At 33.1% G+C, this 23,695-nt stretch overlaps 2 protein-coding genes across 2 annotated transcripts; both read left to right on the top strand.

Annotated features, from left to right (window-relative positions):
- The first annotated feature begins 15,735 nt into the window (after positions 1–15,735).
- LOC129945253 (putative nuclease HARBI1) lies at positions 15,736–16,581 on the top strand. Its single transcript, XM_056054914.1, has 2 exons — positions 15,736–16,219; positions 16,278–16,581. The coding sequence occupies exons 1-2, from the start codon at positions 16,005–16,007 to the stop codon at positions 16,579–16,581; spliced, it is 519 nt and encodes a 172-aa protein (XP_055910889.1). The 5' UTR covers positions 15,736–16,004.
- A 135-nt stretch (positions 16,582–16,716) lies between these two features.
- LOC129945252 (uncharacterized) lies at positions 16,717–17,214 on the top strand. Its single transcript, XM_056054912.1, has one exon. It carries the CDS (start codon positions 16,717–16,719, stop codon positions 17,212–17,214), a length of 498 nt encoding a protein of 165 aa, XP_055910887.1.
- The last annotated feature ends 6,481 nt before the right edge of the window (positions 17,215–23,695 follow it).

The following is a 23,695-nucleotide window of genomic DNA, read 5'->3' as shown; positions in this document are numbered from 1 at the left end:
ATAAAATTGTTATTGTATTTTATATTTTTATAATTAAATCAACTAAATTGGTTTATTTTATTTAAAACTCAAAATCTAATCTAATCGACACATCTACGTGTTACTAAATTGATATTAAAAAAAAGAAAATCAAACATACCTAAATACAGTTAAACGCATGAACATTGTACAAATGTACATACAGAGGAGGATATTTTTATACCTTCATACTCATGTAGGTATAAGTGTGCTTGTGATTTAATTGAGATTAATTAGGTGTGAAAGGGGGCTAATTAAAATTTTCAAAATAACCCATTATGGGCGACGAACGACACGGTGCGAATTATCGTCAATGGCGAAACACATCTAATCGATATCATCAGGTCAGTACCTATGATAAAAAGCAAATGTTTTGAGAGTTGTCAAAATAATAACAATTATTATATTATAATCTACATACATAAGTATGTATGTAGATTGTAGGTACCGGACAACCCACAGGGGCTGAGTTATTAAAATGTACATATATAAATTAAAATAATACATATATTTGTAACTAATTGCTAATTTGATTTGACTGATTTAATTATGGCCATGACCAAGAAATTGCGATAGAAACGCAATTAATTTATAGATCCCACAAAAAAAAATGTCATCTTTTGGTTTAATTTTGTTGTTTTTGAGAATTGATTTGGAACTTGAGGCTTATCTTTTGAGAACAATTAAATTAGCAGATATTTTTTTGTTTGTTTGTTTTATTTTATCGCAAAAAGATTTACATTCAAAGGAAAACCATATTATTCGCAATAATTAGTTATTTTTTTTGATAAGAAAGTAATGATACATGTTTGCATAATTATTTATGACAGCTGGGTTTACACAAATATATACAAACATTAGTCACACTGAATTCTTTATGGAGCCTATCCATTTTGACGTTTCAAAATTTTAGACATTTTACAAATGTCTGCCTCACTTCCTCTTCTTTTTGATTATCCAGCGGAAGCGAGATAAAATGGAACGTAAAATTTGAGTGGATCCAAAAGAGAGTCAAATGTGAACGCCGTCTTATAAATTTGGATTTGATTTTTTATAAGACTCATCTACCCAACTGTCAACAAATCATCTGCAAATTAGCCAGTTTATATTTCTAAGATCATATAAAAATTTCTCAAGTTTGCTGCCAGAAATAATACAAAACTTTAATGATTCGATTTCAAAAAGAATTCTCAATCACTTAATTCAAAAGTATGACAAGTAATGCAGATATAATTTGATTGTTAGGTAAGTATGAATGGTTCGTTGTGTTTATATTGCATTATCCTGATCTGTCAATCAGTCTGAGGAAATTCTCAGAAATTTAAAAAATATAAATTTGCATATTTATAGAAACAGTAGATTTTTTAAAAATTCAGTTTAGGAATCGATGTAATGGCTGCAACAATAGTTCAGGTCTTAAGGGGTCCATAGACACACAACTTGTGTTCACACTTGTGTCGGTGTCGGAAATGTGGGCTGGTGTTGACACCGATGGAGCGAGTAAAATCCAAAGATTTTGATTTTTTTTGTGTCGGTGTCTCAATCGGTGTGATGTGTATGGGGATGCGCGCGCACATTTCCTATTCAGTTGCATTGCATGTGAATCGTTGTTGAGTGTTCGGATGCGAAGAATCGTAATGTGGCAGATAGCCTTTCGTTTGCAGAGATTGCGTCCCGCATATGTGTGTCTCTTTTTTTTATGATTGGTTCAATTATATTTAAAAGTTCTTTGTAAGTTTTGGAATTCATTCTAAGAAAATTTGTAAAATCTTTTTTCTTCCAATTCTTTTAGAAGGCCAACATGTGAAAATTTATTTCTTTTTAAAAACCAATCTTTCGCCCAAATTCTTTTTTTTTCATCTTATTTTCATTTAAACAAGAAGCGATTACAATTAGCGAGCAAGCTTCAACGTCAGTCATTCTGATCTTTCCTCTTTGAAATATCTTTCACAACTAATGTGTGTATGATTTGGTGTGTAGTGTAGCGGATGCCACACCATTTCCAGTGCACCGGTATGAACACAAGTGTGGTGTCTATAGACCCTCTTATGGGAACACAATTGAATAAAGGCTGCATTCAGCGCATCGCTAAATTATCTGTTCAGAGTCATTGCAGCCAATATTGCGGGCACATAAAAAAAGGCAAAAAAGAAGGATATATTGGCTTCTGTCATTTTATTTGACAGAACTATGCATAATTTCCATGGCGGATACAGATAATTAGATATTAGATAAACAAAGATATAAATATCGATTGCTCCCGTTCATTTTACAGACCTTTAAATACTAACACCAATTTGCCATTTTGAAGAGAAAATCTATTTTTTCACGGTGCTCTTGTCGTCGTCGGTGGGATGTTGTGGGACAAACAGTCAAACCACACAGAAAAAAGCAGCTTTGCTGTGTTGTACCGATGGTCTGCTTGATTTTGCGCTTTTTTGCAGACGCTGGATTTGACGTAGCAACGGATGAATTTGAGGTGGCGTCTTGGGATGTTGCGTTTAAAAGCGAGAACGTCTCGGCTGGCTTAAACTTTTTAAAGCAAACTGTTGAATATGACGCCGCACTCGTTTGAGTGGCGTCTTTCAATGGCCAAGAGTTTTGGGGTGGTCCCATTGAAGTGACCTCTTGGGGGTGTTTTTCCAAATAACCTTTCGTAATTATTTTCGAGTTTTGATTTTCGTACTTTTGTATTTGACGTATCGTAAAATACAAATTTCTTTTTCAGGGTGGTCTGCAAAGTACCAAATTCGTTGACCCATATCAATGATCATGCCATTGTTTTCCAGAAAATCGACTCCGATTAGTATACGAATATCTGTTGCTTTGGGCAACGCTATAAATTTAATCGGTCTGAGAATGTTGACTTCTGCAAGGGTCATATACACGTCGGCTTTCGTAAACTTGGTGCCATTTTTAAGTAAATGTATGAATAATTCTGTTACTGCGACGCTAGGATACGTGCTGCCCCAAGTACGCAATACCTGATTCTCCATGGGATGCTATCGAAATTGTCGGCAGTTCATTGCCAAGGGTTGTTTTTATGTAGTTGAAGTAAACTGTTGACGGTCCTTTTGACAACTCTTTGCATGTTGGACAATTCGATCGCACAAAACCCGGGGTATCAATGGTTTTTTTGTTTCTGGTTTTGTGGATAGGATTGGATTCTCTTGATATTCCTTCTTCCTCAATGGTGTGGCCAGGATATCTGCAGAAGTTGCAGCGCTTTTTGGTAATCACTGTACTTTTAAGGGACTCGCTAGGTGCGCTTTGATGCTTTCTTTCCTAAATTGAGTATTCAACGGCTGTAGCTCTGTTGAGAAGCGATTGGAAGGAGGAAAAACCATCTTTTGAAACTCCATCTCGGATTTTCAAGTGAGGCATGCCCTATACCATTACCAGCATCATAGTCTCTATCAGCTTTGGCTCGGGAAGTTTTGCCAGAAGAGCTCATTACTCACAGATATAATCGTCTGTTATATCTGTTTCTTTCTGTTTTCTATCAAACAACTCCATGCATACACGATAAGCACTTCAGGAGAGTACGCATTCTGGAAAAGAGTGATGACGTCCTTCCATTCCCTTATCTCGCTCTTAACGCCACGCCACCAATTACTTGCCGCGCAAATAATAATTAATAATTAATTACTTGCCCAAAAATAAACAAGTTGAAGTTCAATCTAAGTAAAAAGAATGGCAAGTGATAACAAAAATGGCAAGTGGAAAGAATGGCAATTTAAATTCCGCGCCACGACCGCGATGTATGACTTTTTAGAAATCTTAAGGCCCAACTATAATAAACATAACCTAGCATATGCATAAGTAAACGTGCGAATACAAAGAATCTCAATACGAGTGAACATAATGGAGTCTAGCCCCGTTTCGTTCAATTTTTCTCAGTTTCGTTAACTTAAGCAAACTTAAGCAAGAGCGTTTTGATCAAATACACATAGCTGCGAATATTATTTTGACATGTAGATGCGTGAGCAAAATTACACTATGGCTATCCGCAGTAATTTCACAAACTTAAGTGGAATTCCGTTGGGCTTTTGACATAAGCTTATGTTTTGGTATGCCTATTATAGTTGGGCCTTTAGGGACGGTGGGGAACCGACCGTCGGCCTTATGACCAAAAACAATCACAAAATGCTGAATTTAAACAAAAAGAATTTGAACTCCTGTTTGAATAGACTCGAGTAGCTTAACTTTGATATAATATGTACTAACAGTGCTATTAACCATGAGTGTGGAATGTACTAGTTTTAGCCACTACTTATAACATTCTTGCACCATACTGAAAGTGAACTCTAAGAACTAAAGTTCAAAATTCAGCATAGTGCTATGATAAAATTGCATTGGTTGCCAGTTGCCACTTTTAGAAAAAAAATCAAACTCACGATGTGAATATAACTTAAGTTCCAAATGAAAGAATCTTTAAAGCCACACATTCTCATACACTTTGTATGACAAATACAAAAAACAGGCTAAGCGACCTCTAAATATCAATCAATGAAGCTGATATTCTAAGAGGTGTGCCATCTAACCTAGTTCTAAACAAAAAGTTAGTTGTGCTGAAAATCTGACATTTAAAGCACATTCACATGAGCGCGACCAACGAACGACGAATGAATTACAAAATGTTAGTTTATATCAAAATAATCGGGCGTACTTATCCTAAAAAAATCATTCGGTAAATTGATCATTCGCGACGAATTAAAAGCTTTCATGTGAAAGAAATGTCAAAATCGATATTCGTTCATTCGTTGATCGTGCTCATGTAAATAGTGCTTTAAGGGTTCTTTCTAGATAAATTTTGTGTAAACTTATGCGTGTATATAAATATTTTGTTGAAACTGACAGCTGTCAAGTGCTTTGATGTAAAATTGTAAATGGGTAATGTCGTTAATTCGAATTCAGTAAAATGGATTTGTGCGTTCGTGACGAGAACGAAACATCGTTCAAAATAATTACCAAATTAACACGAAAATATTTTTCTATTGCGTTAATTGACGATACAAATATTTTAAAGCCATCAAGTGTTTCGGATTGATTGATGGTTTGATGCAGTCCTCTAAACTTCAATGTAGAAGTGTTTTAAATAATAAAGCCGCCATATTTAAGTATGTCTTCAAAAATTAAACTACGTTTTAAATCATAACGCATTTGCTTTGGTTATTTTCCTATTGTAACTAAAGATCACACTCAATTCAAATGTTATACAATCCATTTTTCTGATGTTAATTTACGTCAAAATGTACAAAATAAATTCAAACTTGTTACTGAACTACTGTAATCTAGTGTTATTTAAATAAATAAAGTAAGAATATAATTAATTAAATTTTATATGATAACTTTCAAAAATAGTAAATTAATTTTAATGTTACATGTTTTACTGTTGACAAATAATGACAATACCAATATCGACTTCATATTTGTTGTCCCAATTATTTAGCAATTGGTTAAGGACTACAAGCATCAGTTTTATTTTTTTCGATATGTGTTGCCGGCGCAATTGGCCAAGTAAACAAAATTTAATTTAACAATTATCACAACAATTAAATAAAAATAAAATTAAAAACAACAACACACAAACAAAACTTCCAATCGAAATATAAATTGTGTTCAAATTTATATCGTTTACCTAATTAAAATTCAACTACTTACGGCAAGTGTACAGCAAATACAAAAATTATTATTTTGTCATTGCAATATCATCAGTTATTGTCATATAACAATATTACCCAACCCCTCGCGTCCATTGCCTTCCTTCAGATACCCCTATCGATTGTCAAAAAGAACATAAATTAATTCAATAAAACCAGTAAAATGTCAATTTGCTAACATAACTTTATTATATCTGAATTTAAAACTCAAAAAAAGTTAATTCAAACAGTACAAAATATTATAGATATATGGAATTGACACATTCGCAAAGTAGCAGCGCTATCTAGGTATATATATCATGAAGCTGGTATATTGATTGTCAAATATTTGCCAATCAAATAAATTCGCATAAAATTGCATTGATATAAAATGTTTCTGATAGCACTCCCACCTACATCCATCCCCCGGCCATGTGATCTGGTGGTGACAATGTCATATCAGTGTGACGTTTATTCAATAGGGTATATACAGCTTGTATGCAATTAATGCAATTTTCTATCAGCAGCGGGCGCGGGCGTCGGTCGTCGCGTCAATAGCACAATCTTGGGACACGAAAATTGTCATGTCAGTTTGTAGTACGAGTAGTCTATTGATAATAATGAGCAAGTTGTTAAAATTATTATTATCAGTTATTTTGTATCTGACTTCGAATGGCAATTAAGAGAGGAGTTCAAGTACACTTTAGACGTAAGTTCGTGTTTAATGTTGCACTACAAATTTACTTTTTGTCACTAATAAGAAGTGGTTTGGTATGATAAAAGGCCTGTTTATAAGTTGTAGTTGGTAATTGTATTATTATTAATGGAAACTTTTATCCATTTTTAGCTATAATTAGAAAAGTCAATAACTACAGACGGTAGAGAATTGTGGAAGCCATTTTTCTGTTAAAACTTTTACTATAATGTTGGTTAGGCTTCAGAATAATTTTCTGACAAAAAGAAAGAGGTTCCACTTTTTGTGCATCTGTCATTTTTGAAGCTGTCGTCTTTTGACATTTGACAAGTGAAAACAGCGTCATTACTAAAAATGGAAAAATACACGCTTTAACAACGTGTTGAAGTTTTTAAAATTCACTCCAAAAATTATGAAAATGTTCAATTTTCCTGAACGTGTTATTTGTCGAAGTTATTATTGCAATTGGCCACCGTGATTCAAAACTTTTAGCCTTTTTTTGGGATCACGAGACAGTTGTGGAAAACATACAGTCGTACCATTGTCAGAGAGAAAAAACTAGTTTAGTTTTAGTTTTTTTCTCTCTGCCATTGTTAATTGCAAACCAACATCTTCACAATAAAACAAACTTTAACTGAGCTTTTTTCTTTATAGCAAAAAACATATCACATTCGAAACAGTAGCTTTCCAGTTTCTTAGATTTTGAGTTTTCAATTTTAAAAACGGTTGGAATCCATACATATATATTTTTATTTATTTAGGTCCTCAGACCTGTTAAGTCCGTAGGGGAACCGCCATCGTGTGCCACCCAGTCTACTTCTATAAGAGCTAGACAAAATTATAGATTCTAAGCTCAATAAGGCCTCTATGTGAAAAATGCTTCATAGGCCGCGTTTCCATTTGCAAGTCAACTCGTGGAAGTCTTGCAGACGTTTCTTGCAGTTGCGTTTACATTGTCATGTGAATTCTTGCAATTTCTTCTGCAATAAATGTCTTACAAGAAGCTCGCGCATCATACTGTCGCAATTTATTGCAGATGTATGAGCAATTAATGTCGCAAGGTGAAGTACCTTGGCAATATCAGTATATTTAATTAATTTGAAAATGTAAATGTATGGTTAATAAAAAGAAATCAAGTCCAATTAATAAACGTTTTCACCTCAAAAAAAAATCCAACAGTTTTAAAACTTGACACACTTACTAAGGGATGTCTGGTGATGACCCAAAAAAAAGTCCCCAAGAATCCGACGTGAGCTCTAGTGGCAGTTAAGAGAAACATCGAGATTGTTTCAGTTTTTCACGTTTATCTCAAAAACTATTTGTCGTATCAAAAAAATTTGTTCCGCAAAATTAAAACTCATTAAATTCTATGAAAAAAAGCTTCAAAGATTTTTTTCGTATCTGTTATAGTTTTTAAAATAACTCTAGCGGCAGTGAAGAGAAACATACGGTTTTTCGCTTTTTCGGGTTTATCTTGAAAACTATTTTTCGGAACTAAAAATTATCATTTACAAAATTAAAGCTTATTAAATTTTCTAAAGAAACATGATTTTAATTTGTTTGTACTTGTTCTAGTTTGTAAAATAACTTTATAGGTATTTAAGGAAAACATGTAATGATTTTATCAAACATGTTGATGACGCTTGTTTACCTAAATCTCTAAAAATATTTCTGGAGACTCTTATACTAAAGAAAACGAATATTGAAAATAGAAAATTAGTGCATCGCAATAGGGCATATCATTCTATCAGTTGTGCGTCCCAGATCATTCGTGTCTCCAATACTAAGCAGTCTTGCTTTATTGATATACAGAAAGCTTGGTTCTAAGAAGTTGGTAAACCTTAGTTGTTGAAGATAGCAGCTATTTGCCACACGCGCTATCGTTTCACCGGTTCATTTAACCAATTTGTATTTTATAATGCGGGCTTTAATGTCAGAACGTTAGATGGACTAAATACATTAAATTCTTTGGGCGGAATAAGATGCATCGCTACATCCACTCCCATAGGAAAAGAAACCGATACAAGAACTCAAAAGCTGACAAAAACTACCTTGTGCTAGGTCAACTATGTATATAACTCAGAGTACTTTTTTTGGAAACATTTCAGAAAACAGATGTGCGGATTAAAAATGTTTGTTTTTGAGACTGTGAATGCGTGTTCCGAAGAAATGTTACAGTCAAAACCATATGGTACTTTTTGGTTGGCATCAAAGTCTATTGGCATTTTTGATGTTACAGGATGGAAAGGCTACATGCACGCAATAACAACAGGCTTGTTTTTTTTAATAAATATGATTTAAAATCATGAAAAATGAATTTAAAATAAACCAGCATGGTGTTCAAAATATGCGTTTCGCCCCGATGCAATGGTTGGGCTCAGCAAGATGAAAATGATAAATAAATAAATACTTGTTTACATACCAATGTATCCGTACAAGGTGCTCTGCCAACGTCCAAGAAGTTAAGGGCATCGAAATACATCAGCTTGGTTTGTAAAAATCATCCTGGCCACTTCCACTTCCACTTTTTTTTTTAAGTTTCCAAGAAACTTCATTCTCATTCGTGTGAAACTCATCCGCGATCTTATTTAGAACAGAACTTTTTTTTAATTCGGTTCTTGTGATTTTCGTCCCGGTTAATCCATAAACATGAACTACACTCGTAAACTTCAATTAACTCATAACTTCTTCGCGAGGCCATTCACGACCTTTTATTTTACTCATTTTGTATAAAGCAAAGACGTCAACCAGCCACTTGCGCGAGATATAAAAACTGTCGGACATTTATTGCAGCAGTTTTCTTGGGAATGGAAACCCGGCCTTAAGCCGTGTGTGAATTGCGTTAAAATTTGTGTTAAAATTTAACCAGCGTTAAAATTTGACACTAATGAGGTGAATAAAATGGGTTAAAATTTATTGAGCTGTGGAGCAGGTTAAAGTGTGTTAAAATTTTACGTTTCTATTTATAGAGAAATTTGCTCTTGCTTTTGCATTCGAATCAAACGAAAATGGAGCAAGAAAAAAGACGAAGGCAGGCTGGAAAACCATACAATAAATGTAAGTTTGAAATGAATTAATTTATATAAATTCAATGCTTTTGTTTTCTAGGGTTTCACGCAGAAAAAATAAAACTTATTGAAAATAGGATAAGTTTGTATGATATGTTTACATCTAAAAATGCAAACATTAATGATGGATGGAGGTTTGTAAAACAGTAACAATTTTTTTTAAATAACTGTCTTTTTTCAATTGAAGGTGTATAGCGGAGCGCTTTGGAGACCCCAGAAAGGATATAAAGGCATGCAGGTAGCTATGGAAAAAAATGTCACAAAAAATATGATCCCACCTCAAAGAAGACGTCAAATTTTAATCGCGGTAGAAGTTTTAATGCAATTCACACACGGCCTTAGACTTATTTGTGGCTCTGGCACATAGATTATACAAATAAATAGATGCTATACAAATAAATTAATGCGCTATTATTTTCTATTGAGCACAGTTTAAAAAAAAAATTATAAAAAACTAAATTATAATTACTTTTAATTAAAATCTCCTTACACTTTTTCAATTACTTTCAAATGTAATTGAACTATTTATTATGCGCTCTGCGTGACCTAGCCATCTTAGTCGTTGGACTTTTACCCTTCTGGCTTTCTTAGCCCAAAGAAACAGTGGTTAGCAAGAGTTATTCTTCGTTTGATCTTAGCGCTGGTGTTGTTGTCTGCGTTTATAGCGGAGCCTAGGTAGACGAAGTCCTTGGCTACCTCAAAGTTACATCTGGCGATGGTGACATTTTGACCTAGACGTCGGTTTTGTTTCTTGATGACAGCATGTACTTTGTTGTGCCCTTTTTAACCGTTAAACCTATATTTGCCACCTCTGCCTCAATACTCACAAAAGCCCCATTGAAATCCGGCTGAGTTCTTCCGCTTATGTCAATGTCATCAGCACATGCTAGTAATTGGATAGACTTTTGTGCCTCTAGTGTTAACGTGGTAGCTCTGCACTATTCTTTCAAGGACGATGTTAAAAAAATCACATGACAGCGCATCACCTTGTCTAAAACCTTTTTTGACATCGAAAGGTTCTGTTAAGTTGTTTCCAACCTTTATGGAGGAATTTTCCATGGTTCATCCTGCACAAACGGTTTGTGGATGCTGTCATATTCGGCCTTGAAATCGAGGAAAATGTGGTGGGTGTTCATTTGATGTTCTTAGGTTTTTTTCCAGGATCTGTCGTAATGTGAATATTTGATCGACTGTGGACTTTCCTGGTCTGCTCTAAAACCACACTGATAAGGACCTGATGCCTCTATAGTAAGCGCAGCTTAGAGGGTCTCCCTTTTTCAGAATCAGTTTTGTTATTATTTTTTGAAAATAAAAACATATAATAAAATAGAACATAGAAATCAATTACCTTAGCTGTAATTTAAAATTGTTTTTCGTCAAGAACTTGAACAGAACCATTACATTTTATGATCTAAGTGTTTTTTGTTTAATTACAATTACTAGCAATCGAAATATTTTTTCTTTCATTTCAAGTTATTAAAATGTAAGTTTTTTCAAATACAATTACCTGTTGTAATAGTAATGGAGAAAAAAAATCAATTACTAATTACTTTTAGTTGAAATGAAAGTTTGGATTAGTTACGAAAAGTAATCATAAATTCTCAACTCTGACAATAAGCTTATTTTATTAATTCATGTGGAAAAATTCGTCTTTAAAAAACAATTTCTCTAATTTAATTTAATTTAATTTATTTGTACCCGTTTCAAAAATACAGTAATACTCGTCCATATGCAAATGTCATCTCAATCATCATCTCATCCTCATCAGTCATAACATATTCGTAGGTATATCCATATCCATATCATAAGCATCTTCAAACTATAAGCAAACACATTAATGCGATGACATTTTATTTCAAATGCCAAAAGCCGCAGTTGGTAGCCAAGTCAATCATTTCAAAGGCAAATAACGCGCACCATCTTTTTAACGGAAGCCTGTTTTAGCTGGGTGTAAGTAGTAGCAAACATCAAAGATGCCGATAATCGATTAAACACGACAAACGATCACCGCACCGTCACGCCCGCCCTTTAGCCGGCATCAACCAGCGAGACTGTGCCAACCGCACCGTTAAGCTGGGTTGAGATGAAGATTTCCAATTTCAATTCCCGGTGTCATACTTACTTTGCTACTTCATCTTCATAAGAACTGTCACCGCGGTCTCCGCACATTAAGAGTCAATATAAAATCAGTTAAAACCCATCGAAGAGTAAATGAAGTGCGCGCTATTGGTACACCAATGTCAATTTGACATCCTGAGAGTATCTTCACAGGTGTTTCACTGCAACGACCGACCGACTCGACGTATGAGATAACGTGACGACACTGACACTGCATCTTCCTAAGGATTATTTTACTCATATACAAGGAATCTCTACGAGTATAGGTATTAAAGCACTTTAGACCGCTACCGCCACCACACAAATTCTGTGGCAACATTAACAGAGTTCTGTGTTGACTTTTAGAAAAATATCGGAGGTAGCTTAGTGGCAACGCATCTATCTTTAAGCAGCCACAAGGTATTTGCGGGAACTTAAAAGTTTTCGCTCGAGGAAGTCAAAGTGAGTAGTGTTTGTAGCTAAAGATTTGGAATTAAGGTAGCACTGCAGCAGCCAGTAACCAGCAACCAGCAGCAGTGTTGTCATTTTGAAGTGTTTACAGAATAAATATCATTGAGGGCATCCGCATCCGCGCTCATTTTATACCGAGGAAACGAAATGTGACAAATAAACAAAAGCCCAGAAATTTTAGTTTTTGTTTTTATTAAAGAGCGGTTAGTGTAAACGGTAAGCAAAACCGATGATGGCGGCTTCTTTAAACTCTTTTTAACAAGCAATTATTGTTTAATTTGAGAAATAGTTTTATGGTGTGTCAAAGATGAAGATGAAATGATGGTGAGAATGATATTCAAAGGCGACAGTGACACTTGTTGAAATGAATATTGCTGTGAGATTAAATTAAATGACATCGGGCAAGTTCAGGCAACATGAGCTGACCAAGGCAGCTAGTTAGTTTTTTAAGTGTCATAAACATCAAACTCGGAACTTTACTATACAAACCCCTACATTCAGTTAATCGTGGAAAAACATACATAATCGTCTATAAAAAGCTCCTCGGTAAGCTACAAGTCCATCAAGATTTGTATTTTGTATCTTAAAGAAATATTACTTATTTCTTTTCCAAATTTACAAGAAATCCTTCTACACAAAGCATTAAATGAATAGTGCATAAAATAAATACATCATAACGTAATAAAGTTCAGCTTTCAGTTGAATGAAAAATCTTAATCAACTGTCATTTTGAAACTAACTTTCCAGATAACTTTCCATTAAAATCGCCTTAATTGTTAGGTAATTTTTTGGCAGCTAGCCAATCAGATTTTAGAAACTTGCCAAACTTTCAAGTCCCTTATGGCTGAAATACAAACACACTTCGGCTTAGTCTGCGTTACGTTTAGCGTGCTTCGAAGTTGCTTTGAATGACACTTCCAATATGACATTTCTAAAATGGCACTTATGTCATTAGAAGCTGTTATTTTTTCTCAAAATAACAAAAATTAGTTTAGGAATCGAAAAAATAAATGTATCGTGTAAGTAGCTTAAGGGCCTTGCACATGAGAGCGAACAAGGAATGAACGAATGGACGAACAAATGTGATTTTACACATTTGGAAAAGTCACTTTCAAACAAAAACACATTTAAATTATAAGAAACTAATTGACACTATTGTTAGAATAATAAAATTTGCATTGTTAGAATAGGAAAATTTTGTAAAAACAGTTTGATAGTAACGAATTGCAGTGTGGTTGCTACGAACTGTCAAACTCTATTCGTGATCCACATACCATCCACACTGCAACGAATAAATTGTTGGCGCGCAACATTACCTCAACATTATACCACTCTTGTTTTGTTTTTATTTGAAAGATCATGGTTGAGGAAAATATGGAGAAAAGGGTAATTCAATTCGTCGCTGTCTGCGAAAAGAAATAAAGCTTAGGTAAAAGAAAAGTCAAAATATGCGAACATCCACAGTTCGCAGTTCGTAGCTCATATGCAAGATGCTTTAAGCACTATTCACATAAGCACGACCAACGAAGCCAAAGCTGAAGCGTTTTTTTTTGTTTCAGCCATTATGTCGTCTGAACCTGTCCATTATTATCATCAATCTATTATATAAATCAAAATGACAGCCCATTCGTGACGCAAAAAAAAGGTCAGTTAAGTAGTCGGGTTGTTTATTCTGATTGTGCAAGTAACAAAATATTTAAAAATCAAAACAGTTCGCGCAGTTATTCTGTTCCGTGAATAGCCGGCCTTAGTAATAAACTAGCCAAATATGTTTGACAAGCACTACTGAGCATTGAACTGTCATTTTATAATTTGTATTCAATAAAATGTAAACGTATGTAGTTTTATTTGTGTAATTGGTATTTTCAAGAGATTTTCTTTAAGCAAGTGTTATTTATTATAAATGAACTAGCACTGGAACTTAAAATGAAATGCAAGATTTTAATCCAAATGCAATCGAAAACCGCTAAGTGATACTGCTCCAAGCAATATACAGCAGGAAAACGCCTTATGGTAGATTTATGTTTTTCTTCTAAATGTTATTTTCTTGGCTGACTAATATTACATTCGTATAATTATTTGTTTCTTAAAAATTTAAACTTAAATGTTAACAATACACTTCTTCTTTTTTCACCATGCCATTATAAGTATTTCTTTTTCACTACACGAAGTAAAAAGATCTTTTGAAAACATTAACGGACTTAGAAAATGATCCAATAGATTAACCATTAAGTCGATAAAACATTCAATTTACTTTTTCTTCATATCTCAGATAACAATTCAAACGCCAGGCGTTAAATAGAATACCTGAAATGCAATACCTACGAAAAATCAACAATATCCGATAAACCGATTTAATTTGGTTTTATGGTAGAAATCTAATTTTACAGAGATAATAATCATCATTCCAAATAAATCGATCCCTAATCATTTTTATATGACACAAAACATATTCCTGTGTGTATGGGACCAGTGTATTTGAACAACATGGTGTTATCTTAAACTTATTGTTTATTTATGACAATATTGGCCGCTTACCCGTCCATCATCAACTATTTTTCGATGTTATTCAAACATTTGAGCTGATTCCAGAAAATGATTAGCCAAAAAGAACACATTTTACGGCTACCTGAAATTGATAATTAGAAAATTAGGAAGAGTTCCTATAAAAAAGTACATAGTTTAGGTACGTACATTGTTTGACATTGATAAAACTGATATCGAAATGAAAAAATGATTTCCTATAACACCAAACAGACACAGTACATACATTATATTTGTTTATTTGAGAATTTAAAATATGTCTACCACTCAAGGAGCCATGTTGCAAAGTTCCATTTGTCAAAAAGAAAATCAAACACAACCTCACAATTTGATGGTCAAAAACTTGTTTACTAAAATCATCTCATAGGCTTTTCAAACCAAGTCCAAAACCCGGTTGTCGCCGAAAACCTACATCGAAAACTCAAGTTTTCCCATACATTTTAGGCAAACCACAGTTTTTATAAAAAAAACCTCTCGAAAATTAGCAATTTAAAGTTGAACTAAACAAACAAACCTTTCGGAACATTCAGCGCTCAGATTAATGTAAATAAAACAGCTGATGGCTGCTGGCTAAACAAATATTTCATTTTGAAATAATTTTGGCCATGGTAAGTAATATTATTTATACAATTTAGGTACAAAATAAGAATTACTTCTTTTTGTTTTTTATTTACAGAACATGGAACAGGAAGAAGCCAAAGAGTTAGTCATGGAGAAATTGCAGCCTATCATAACAGCTTCAGTGATCGCTCTGGATGAGAATGATTTTGGTACGAATCTGGAACTAGGAATTGAACTTTTATGGATAATTGGCCAGCAGAAGCAATAGTCATAACATCAGTATTTTGGATTGAATTTGTTGTGAAAGAAGAAGGAAATGTTTTAAATAAAATGATTTTTTACTGTAACAGTTTTGTTTGTTGTTAATTCTATCATATATTTTCTACACAATTAGCTTCTCCTTAGTGAATTGTTTGGACCGGTTGAAGTAAACTAAGAGGATAGCCGTCGTGAGCCCATTCCACCCGTCCAAAGAACATCAGTTGAAACTCTTTTTCTAGACGAGCTGTTATAGCCTTTCCACACCAAACCGAAAACCCGGTTTTCGGCGAAAAGTTTTCAAAAACTCGTAAAGTGTTCACACCGAGTATTTACAAGTTTTCGTTTGAAATTTTCATTATTTTGATACTAACCCCCAGTTTCACAGTAGAAGTTTAAACTTCGGTTTTGGTTTAAACTTCAGTTCAACAATTTATTCGGTTTCACACTTTCGTTTAAACCTTGAACTGAGTTCATTCTGTAGTTTAAGTTAAACGCCAGTATTCTGCCGTTTAACCTCAGTTCAACGTTTAGACACTACAATAGTTGTCAGAATAGCTGCCATTTTTATATTAAATATTGAATTAATTAATGATGGTGATTTATCCTATTTTCAATAAATATTAATAAAAAGTATATTGTTATTTTAAAATGTCGAGTTCGGAAAGTTATATTGAAGATATTAGTGATGAGGAAAACTTAATTTTAGTTGCGAATGTGAGAAGAGAAAAACGCATTCAATTCAGAATAAATCATTTCAATTATTGGGACGATATAGAATTCTTCGACAGATTTCGAATGTCGAAGAATTCAGCCTACATTGTTTTGGAGCAAATCCGATCCCAAATTGAAAATGCAACTAAATGGTAAGAACAAATATAATAATATTGTGTAATGATAAAATTTAAAATGTTTAATTTGCAGGAACCATTCAATATCTGCCGAAACCAAGCTTTTATTAACCTTGCGCTTGTATGCCAGTGGATCACTCCTCATAACTGCGGGAGACTTTTGTGGTGTTTCTAAATCATCCGCTACCAGAATTTGTAAGATAGTCTCTCATTATATTGCTCTACTTCGAGAGAAATACATAAAGTTCCCGGCGACACCTGAGGAAAAGTTTGAAGTTGTAAATGGATTTTACCAATTTGCAAGGTTTCCTCGCGTTATAGCTGCTTTAGATTGTACACATGTACGGATTCAGTCCCCAGGTAACATTAAAACATGAACACATTTGTTTATGTACTTACTATGCACATGTACACAAACTTTATTAGGAGGTGCGAATGGCGAAATATTTCAAAATCGAAAAGGCTATTTTTCTTTCAACGTGCAGACCATGTGTGACTCAAAATTAAAAATAATGGACATCGTTGCAAGGTGGCCTGGATCGAGTCATGATTCCACAATTTTTAATAATTCTAGAATCTGTGCTAGATTTGAAAATGGAGATTTTGGAAATCATCTCATAGTTGCTGACAGTGGCTACCAATGCAGGCGCTATATGTTGACCCCATTACGTAATTGTAACAATCCTCAAGAAACATTGTATAACGAATCTCAGATTAGAACAAGAAATTGTGTTGAACGCTCGTATGGAGTATGGAAAAGAAGGTTTCCTATATTATCAACAGGAATAAAAGTAAAACTAACAACAATTCAGAGCATCATTGTTGCAACAGCTGTTCTGCACAACATTTGCTGTACAAATAACGAAGCTGATCCTCCAGCGGCGGACAATTCAATTAATGAAGCAATGAATAATGGCTATGAAAGTGAAAGAACTTCGAACTTTCAAAATGAAAATACATCTGTGCGAAGTTCGCTTGTTAATGACTATTTCCGAAGTCTTTTAGGTTAATAAGATACGATTTTTTCATTTTAACAAATATCAAGTTTATTGAAAAAAAAGGAAAAACAAAACACTGAACTTCATTATAAAAAAAATTAGGAAAACGCAAACAATTGTAGCTTTAACTAAAATACATTAAAATAAATAATAATAACAAAAAAGTAATGTTGGACCTATTCAATGCATCCTCAAAACTTCTTTTTTAATTTTTTCCAATTCAGCATCCAAAATAAGCATTTTTTTTCTCATGCACTTCCTTCATTTGCACAATTTCTAGAGCTTGTTTATCATGTTGCAGTCTCGCTAACTTGCATTTTTCTTCAGCTAGCTCCTGCCACTTGTCGCCAGTTAAATTTCTTTTCCGAGCAGTAAGAACTGTGGATTTTCTTGAAGCATATATGTTTTTAGTTTTGGCATCGTTTGTCAAATTTACTGAACCAGGGCTCTGGTTTTCTTTCACTTCGGGCTGCTCAATCAGAGTTTCTTCGTGTTTTTCATTTTCGATAACATCTAAATTATATTAAAGCAATTAGTTTCCATTTACACAAAATGCTTGTTAAAAAACTTACTTTTTGGTTTTAAAATGTCACTGTCATAAACTGATGGTAGTCCTTGGGCCTGGTCACCAAGAAGGTTTCCTGAGGACCACCACCAGTTTGGTAAAGCTTTCGCTTTTCGGAAGCAAAATTTTGTTTTGTTCTTTTTTTTAAATTTTCATATTTTGTCTTCAACACAATCGATGATCGGTAATGGGAGTCACTCTTTGAATTAAATTCGTTTGCAATGGACTCCCATGCCGCTGTTTTTTCTGTCCAATGAACTCGATCCGTTTTTTTGTTTTCAATTATGTGTTTGTTTTTCATAATCAACTCCATCAGCAAATCTATATCTGCTGATGAAAAGTTGTTGCTTCTTTTTTTGTTGCTACTTATGTTCACGATGTTTTCCATTTTTATTTTTATTTTTTCGAAATCACAACTCACAACGGTACTTTAAAACGACACAAATTTTCCCCGATTGTCAACAAAATATCTGTTGCTGGTTCACGTGTTCCTCGCTTCAGAGAGAGAAAGAAAAAACGATGAACAGCTACGTATTGCTTACATTACGTTACATGACTTACAATGCTATCAAATTCTTTTCATACAATTTAATTAAACTACGTTCAATTGAACTGAAGTTCAGAGCACACTGTGAAACTAGAGGAGTTGAACTTCAAATCTAAACTTAAGTTCAGGTTCACCTGATCTTAAGTTTAAACTTTCACTGTGAAATTGGGCATAATTGTCAAATTTTGTATGAATAGTATATTTTTAATTTAAAAATTTATTGGTTGTCGAATAATTTGTGAAATAAAATAAATTATCACCAAATCGGTTTTATTACCATACATACAAAGAAAATGGAACATTACCTCAAGGCTCTACCATGACCAGAAAACGTCAGCGTTTTATTTTGAAAATGTTGAAGATGGAAAAAAATAAGAGTATGATTGATGCAATTGAGAATCATCATCGACAAAGAAGCATGTGGACAAAGGTAAGCTTCCATAATACCATTTACCTCTAAATTATGAAAACAAACTTTCCACTCAATGTCAGATACGTACAAGCACTTTTTGGGAACACGAAGTCTTAGAAAACAATGATGAGTTTTTTAAACAGCATTTTAGAATGAGCCGTGAAACATTCGACATATTACGTGCGTTTTGTTCGCATTTCATATATAGTAAAGTGAGAAATTCCCAACAAAAGGATCCGCAGTGGCCAGATTTTTGTATTTAAAAATTAGTACAACTGAAAGAAGATCTGTCAAAATAGTAATAAAAAACTTCAAAAAGGGGGTTTGTTCGTAGACTGCTACATTAACATGTGGTGTTGAAGCGAGTTTGAAGCTCGCCTCAATTCTTTATATACATGAATCGAGTTGAAATTTATCTATTCTAAACTGAGATAAACCATTTTTTGAAACATAGCAAAACATAAATATCTTTTCTATTGTTTTTTCTTGCAAAATAAGCCCAGTGAGTCCATTTTCACTAACAAAACTAAATAATATCAACAGTAATAGATTCGTTTTTTCCGCAAGGGAAAACACACATGATTCCAAATGCAGAACTATTCAACGAACACAGCCATCGAGATACAAATGCAATATCAATCGTACCAACATTTGAGAACGAAATCACGTAAGATCCATTCGAGGCTCGTACAAATGTCAAAAACCTATACATAGTGAGATTCTACTCTAACTTTTATCGGTGTTATTCTCATTATGGATATTGTTTTTGTTATTCGTGTAAAATCCTACTTTACTATGAATAGATTTCCCAACGAAACACGGGTATTGTGCAATGAACTTTAGAAAGTGCATACCTTTGAAAAAAAAAAGAATAACCATTGCAATATATACGCATGAGTTAAGTAGTCTTCTAAATACAGGACAGTTGCAGCTATCTTTGGCGTTGGCACATCCACAGTAGGCATGATTTCAAAACAGTTTTGTAGCGAAGTTTGGCTTGTTCAAAAACCAAAATACTTTTGTGCCTATCCACTCACAGAACAAACTATAAAAGAAAATGTGAGTGCTCTTGCTCTAAATCAACAACACTGCCTTAAATCTCCAAGAGGAGTTCCTCGTCGGAAATGGACCACAACTTTCTTGGTTTGTTCTTTTTCTTTTTTCTTCTTCCATTTTCTAGACTATTTATTATGTTTTATGATTGATAAAAAAATATTACCTACCAGTTAAATAACCATAACCAAATAACAATAGTTTGAAATTAAAACTGTACATTTTTCTCCTGAGTCAGCTGTCAGATGCTTTTTTTTATGTCTGATTGATATTTGAATGTTTGCATTTCATTTCAATAAGCTTTGAATTGTTTCATTAGGTGAGTTTGTTTACTTTATCTCTCAATTTCAACTGGTTTGCCAGAGGTTTTATCAAAAACTTGTTGAAAACGAAAACTTGTGGGTTACGAAAAATGTATGGGAAAACTTATGTTTTCGGTATAGGTTTTCGAGGAAAACCTATTTTCTCGCGAAAACCTAATTTTGGTTTCGGAGTAGAAAGGCTATTACGTTAAAATCAATTTGAATTGGTTAGAATTCATTTTATTTTCACAAATAACTTGAGAAGAACAAAACTTTTTACTCAAGACTGTTTACATCAATACAAAATCTGACAGCCGGTGTTAAACAAATTTAAATGTCAAATGAAAACGTATAAATGTTCGGTGTGAACGATTTGCGGGTTTTCTAAAACATTTTGTCGAAAACCCGGTTTTAGGTTTTTGGTGTGAAAAGGCTATTAGTTTTAGAAGTGTTCTAGCAAACAGTATCATTGTAGAACTATTTTCTTAATAGAACTAAACTGAACGTACCCAAAAAAATTATTAACGTGCCTGTATTGACAGTTATAAATGTCAAATTGACATGAGCTTACTATGCTACTTAAAAACAATGTGACCATTTTATTTTATTGATAAAGTCTTCTGAACAGAAGACCAGCTTAAAGTATCAATGATTTAACTTCAAAGAGCTTCCATTTTTAAATGGAGTTGTTTCTAAACATTTAAAATATTTAAAAACCAATTTAAACAATCAAATTGAGGAGTATTCATACTAAAGTCGTGATTTCTTGATATATAGTTTATAGTTTAAGGTTTGTTGGTTAAATAAACACAGCTCTTATTCATAGTCAATTTTCTAGCTGTGTTTAGTAAAACCCCAGGTTAAGGTATACTACAATTATACTTCGAATGACAGGTCAAAGCAAAAAAATACTGCTAAATTTTCAAACTTGTTATTTTGTGCTGTCATTCCTCAGATTGCATGCATAAAATAATAATAATATAAAATAAATGTGACTGTTTCTTTATCCAAACGATATCATCAGTAGAAATCCATTTTCTTTTTCTTGGTGGCATATTTTCCAGATCACCAAAGAACTCAAACTCCTCTTCAATTGCGATATCAATCGACATTTTTCTGGACAGCAAGTTTACGAAAAATGTATCAATTTACTTTTTAAGCTTTACAATTCACAAACAAAAATCAACTATGACATTTGTCTGTCATAATAAGCAAACACATCAATTTTTATAGTTAAACCTCAGGTTTAGCTCTAAACTTAGGTTTAAATTTATTTATAAATAGCCTTAACTCTGGACTACATTAATAACAACTTAACAAATCACAAACCATTCTTCAAGGTGACATATGGCAGAAAGAGAGGTAAACTTCGAAAAAATGTATTTTGTCCAATGGAACTCAAAAATCAAGCCATTAACAGAAGCTTTGACATTTATTAAAAATAATGGTAAACTTCTCTGTTTTAAAATCTTACTTTCTAATAAATCGAATAAAATAAACTTTAAATTAACTTAGCTATTTTATTTGCGCAATTAAGTAGTAAATTCCTTTGTTTGCCAGTTGGTAGCTAAAAACAAGGAACAAAAAGATATTAAGCATAATTAAGTGAGTTTTTAGTCAACTTTGGACTTAATGGTTTTGCTGGCCCAGATGCCATAGTAAGGTATATTCAATCAAAAGAGTAAACATAAACAAGAATCTTTAATGACTTTTAAAATACGACGTCCCACCAGCATGGCGTCTAATTTTGTATATTCATAAATACGATTATTAAATTGTAAAAATTGAATTACGTGACGACTTGTTTTGCTTTCTCACAGTGCTTGGTAAATATAGTTATGGTGAAATGTCATTTTTAGCGAGCATTTTTGGAGAAAACAAAAACGCAAATTTAAAAGGGTACAAAGTTCACAATGGAAGACACACCTCTTAGAGTTCGAGCTTATTTAGGGTAATTGAAATACTTGAATGTTTTTTTTTCTTTTCAGTTTGTTTAAATACTTTCATGTGTACTCACCCTAAAGTTATCCCTTCAGAATCCGATCAAAATTTTTAACAAAATACTCTTGACAAATTATGATGTAGATTAAAAATAACAAAGAAAACACCTTTACTCGTTGTGGCTGTTCATTTGAAAAATAAACATTAAACACAAAATTATCAACAATATGATAAATAACAAATATGTACATATATGAGGCAGTAACAGTTATGTATACAAATGTTTATTGGGTTTTAATTGTTCTCTGCCAAAAAATATAAACAATAAATGGCTAAATAAACGAATTGCAGCTGTGCGTGTTAGTCTGCTAGATAATCGATCTCAATTAGACAGATTATTTAAACAGAACTAACAGTTAATAGTAATTATACATTTAAAAAAAAAAAAAGAAAACAAAAAACAGTTATCTTATTTCTTATTCTGTGTTATGTGTTGACTTTTTATTAATTTGAAATTGCGACTGATAAAATTAAGGTTAAATTTACTTTCGGTGCTTTTTTTTTTGTTAATATGCGATAAAAACAAGAAATTATTATTAATTTGAAATCTAATTTTTTAATGGAGTATTTAATTAGTTTATGTTTAATATGACTTAACTGTTTTGCAGTTAAAAATAGATATGTTGAGTTTATCAATAAATTAAATTAATTAATTACTAGAGATGATAAGAAAAGAGATTATATCAATTGATTTTATCTGTAGTTGTGAAAACGTCAAATGAAGCGTTCTGAAAAAGATGATCGTCCGAAATGAAATAGTTCATTATCTGGCCACCATCTTTCATTTTGTGCTTTAACCTTAAGCAATTATTTTTTCGGCAGGAATTGTTGGTCTGTCAAACTTGAAGAATTGGGGTGAAATTCTCTGAGAAAAGAAAACTGTCAAAAAAGTATGCTCCGGTTTCTTGGCAGACAAAATTGTATGGCACTCAGTCAATGCGGAGCAAAATGAACGGATGACGCTATAATAACATTCAATGTACAGTGGTGGTCACGAATTTAGCAAATTGAAAAGAGTACAAGTATTTTTCTACTTTCAATTCTTTATTACTTGCAAGTAACGGTTCATTTTATGTTGTTACTATGACTACCCTATATGGTAACAAAAATGTGTAAATGATTGAAAAGTAAAATACCGTTTTGCGAAAAATGAAGATTGTTTTTGATTTGTGTTGTTTTTAGTTGGACATAAATTTAACCCGTTTTGCAATCAAAGAGTGTACTTTTAATTTTTGTGTTTTTTAGAAAAGAAAATAATAGTTTTTGAGGTAATTAAATATTCCTTTAATGATATATATTATAAAAATGGTGCTAAGTTGTTAGAATGCTCCAGGAAGCTGGTTTATAATGCCCTTCGTCATTTCAAAAAGTTTGGAGTGATTGAAGCCTTTAAACAAAACCACCGAACCAGAAAGACAACTACAAATGAAGATAGAATTATTCATAGCTTATCGACCAAGGATCCGTTTAAGACCTCCAGTCCCATTCGAAGCCAACTTTCAACGAACTATGGAGTAAATGTTTCCTCAAGGACCATGAGACGCCGATTCAATGAAAACAATCTACGTGGATGCGTTGCTCAGAGAAAACCGTTGTATCAACAAAAAATCTGA

Source organism: Eupeodes corollae, chromosome 2 (assembly GCF_945859685.1).
Source record: "Eupeodes corollae chromosome 2, idEupCoro1.1, whole genome shotgun sequence".
Taxonomy (NCBI): domain Eukaryota; kingdom Metazoa; phylum Arthropoda; class Insecta; order Diptera; family Syrphidae; genus Eupeodes; species Eupeodes corollae.
The sequence above is the reverse complement of the archived record's forward strand: the minus strand, read 5'-3'. Positions and strand labels throughout refer to the sequence as shown.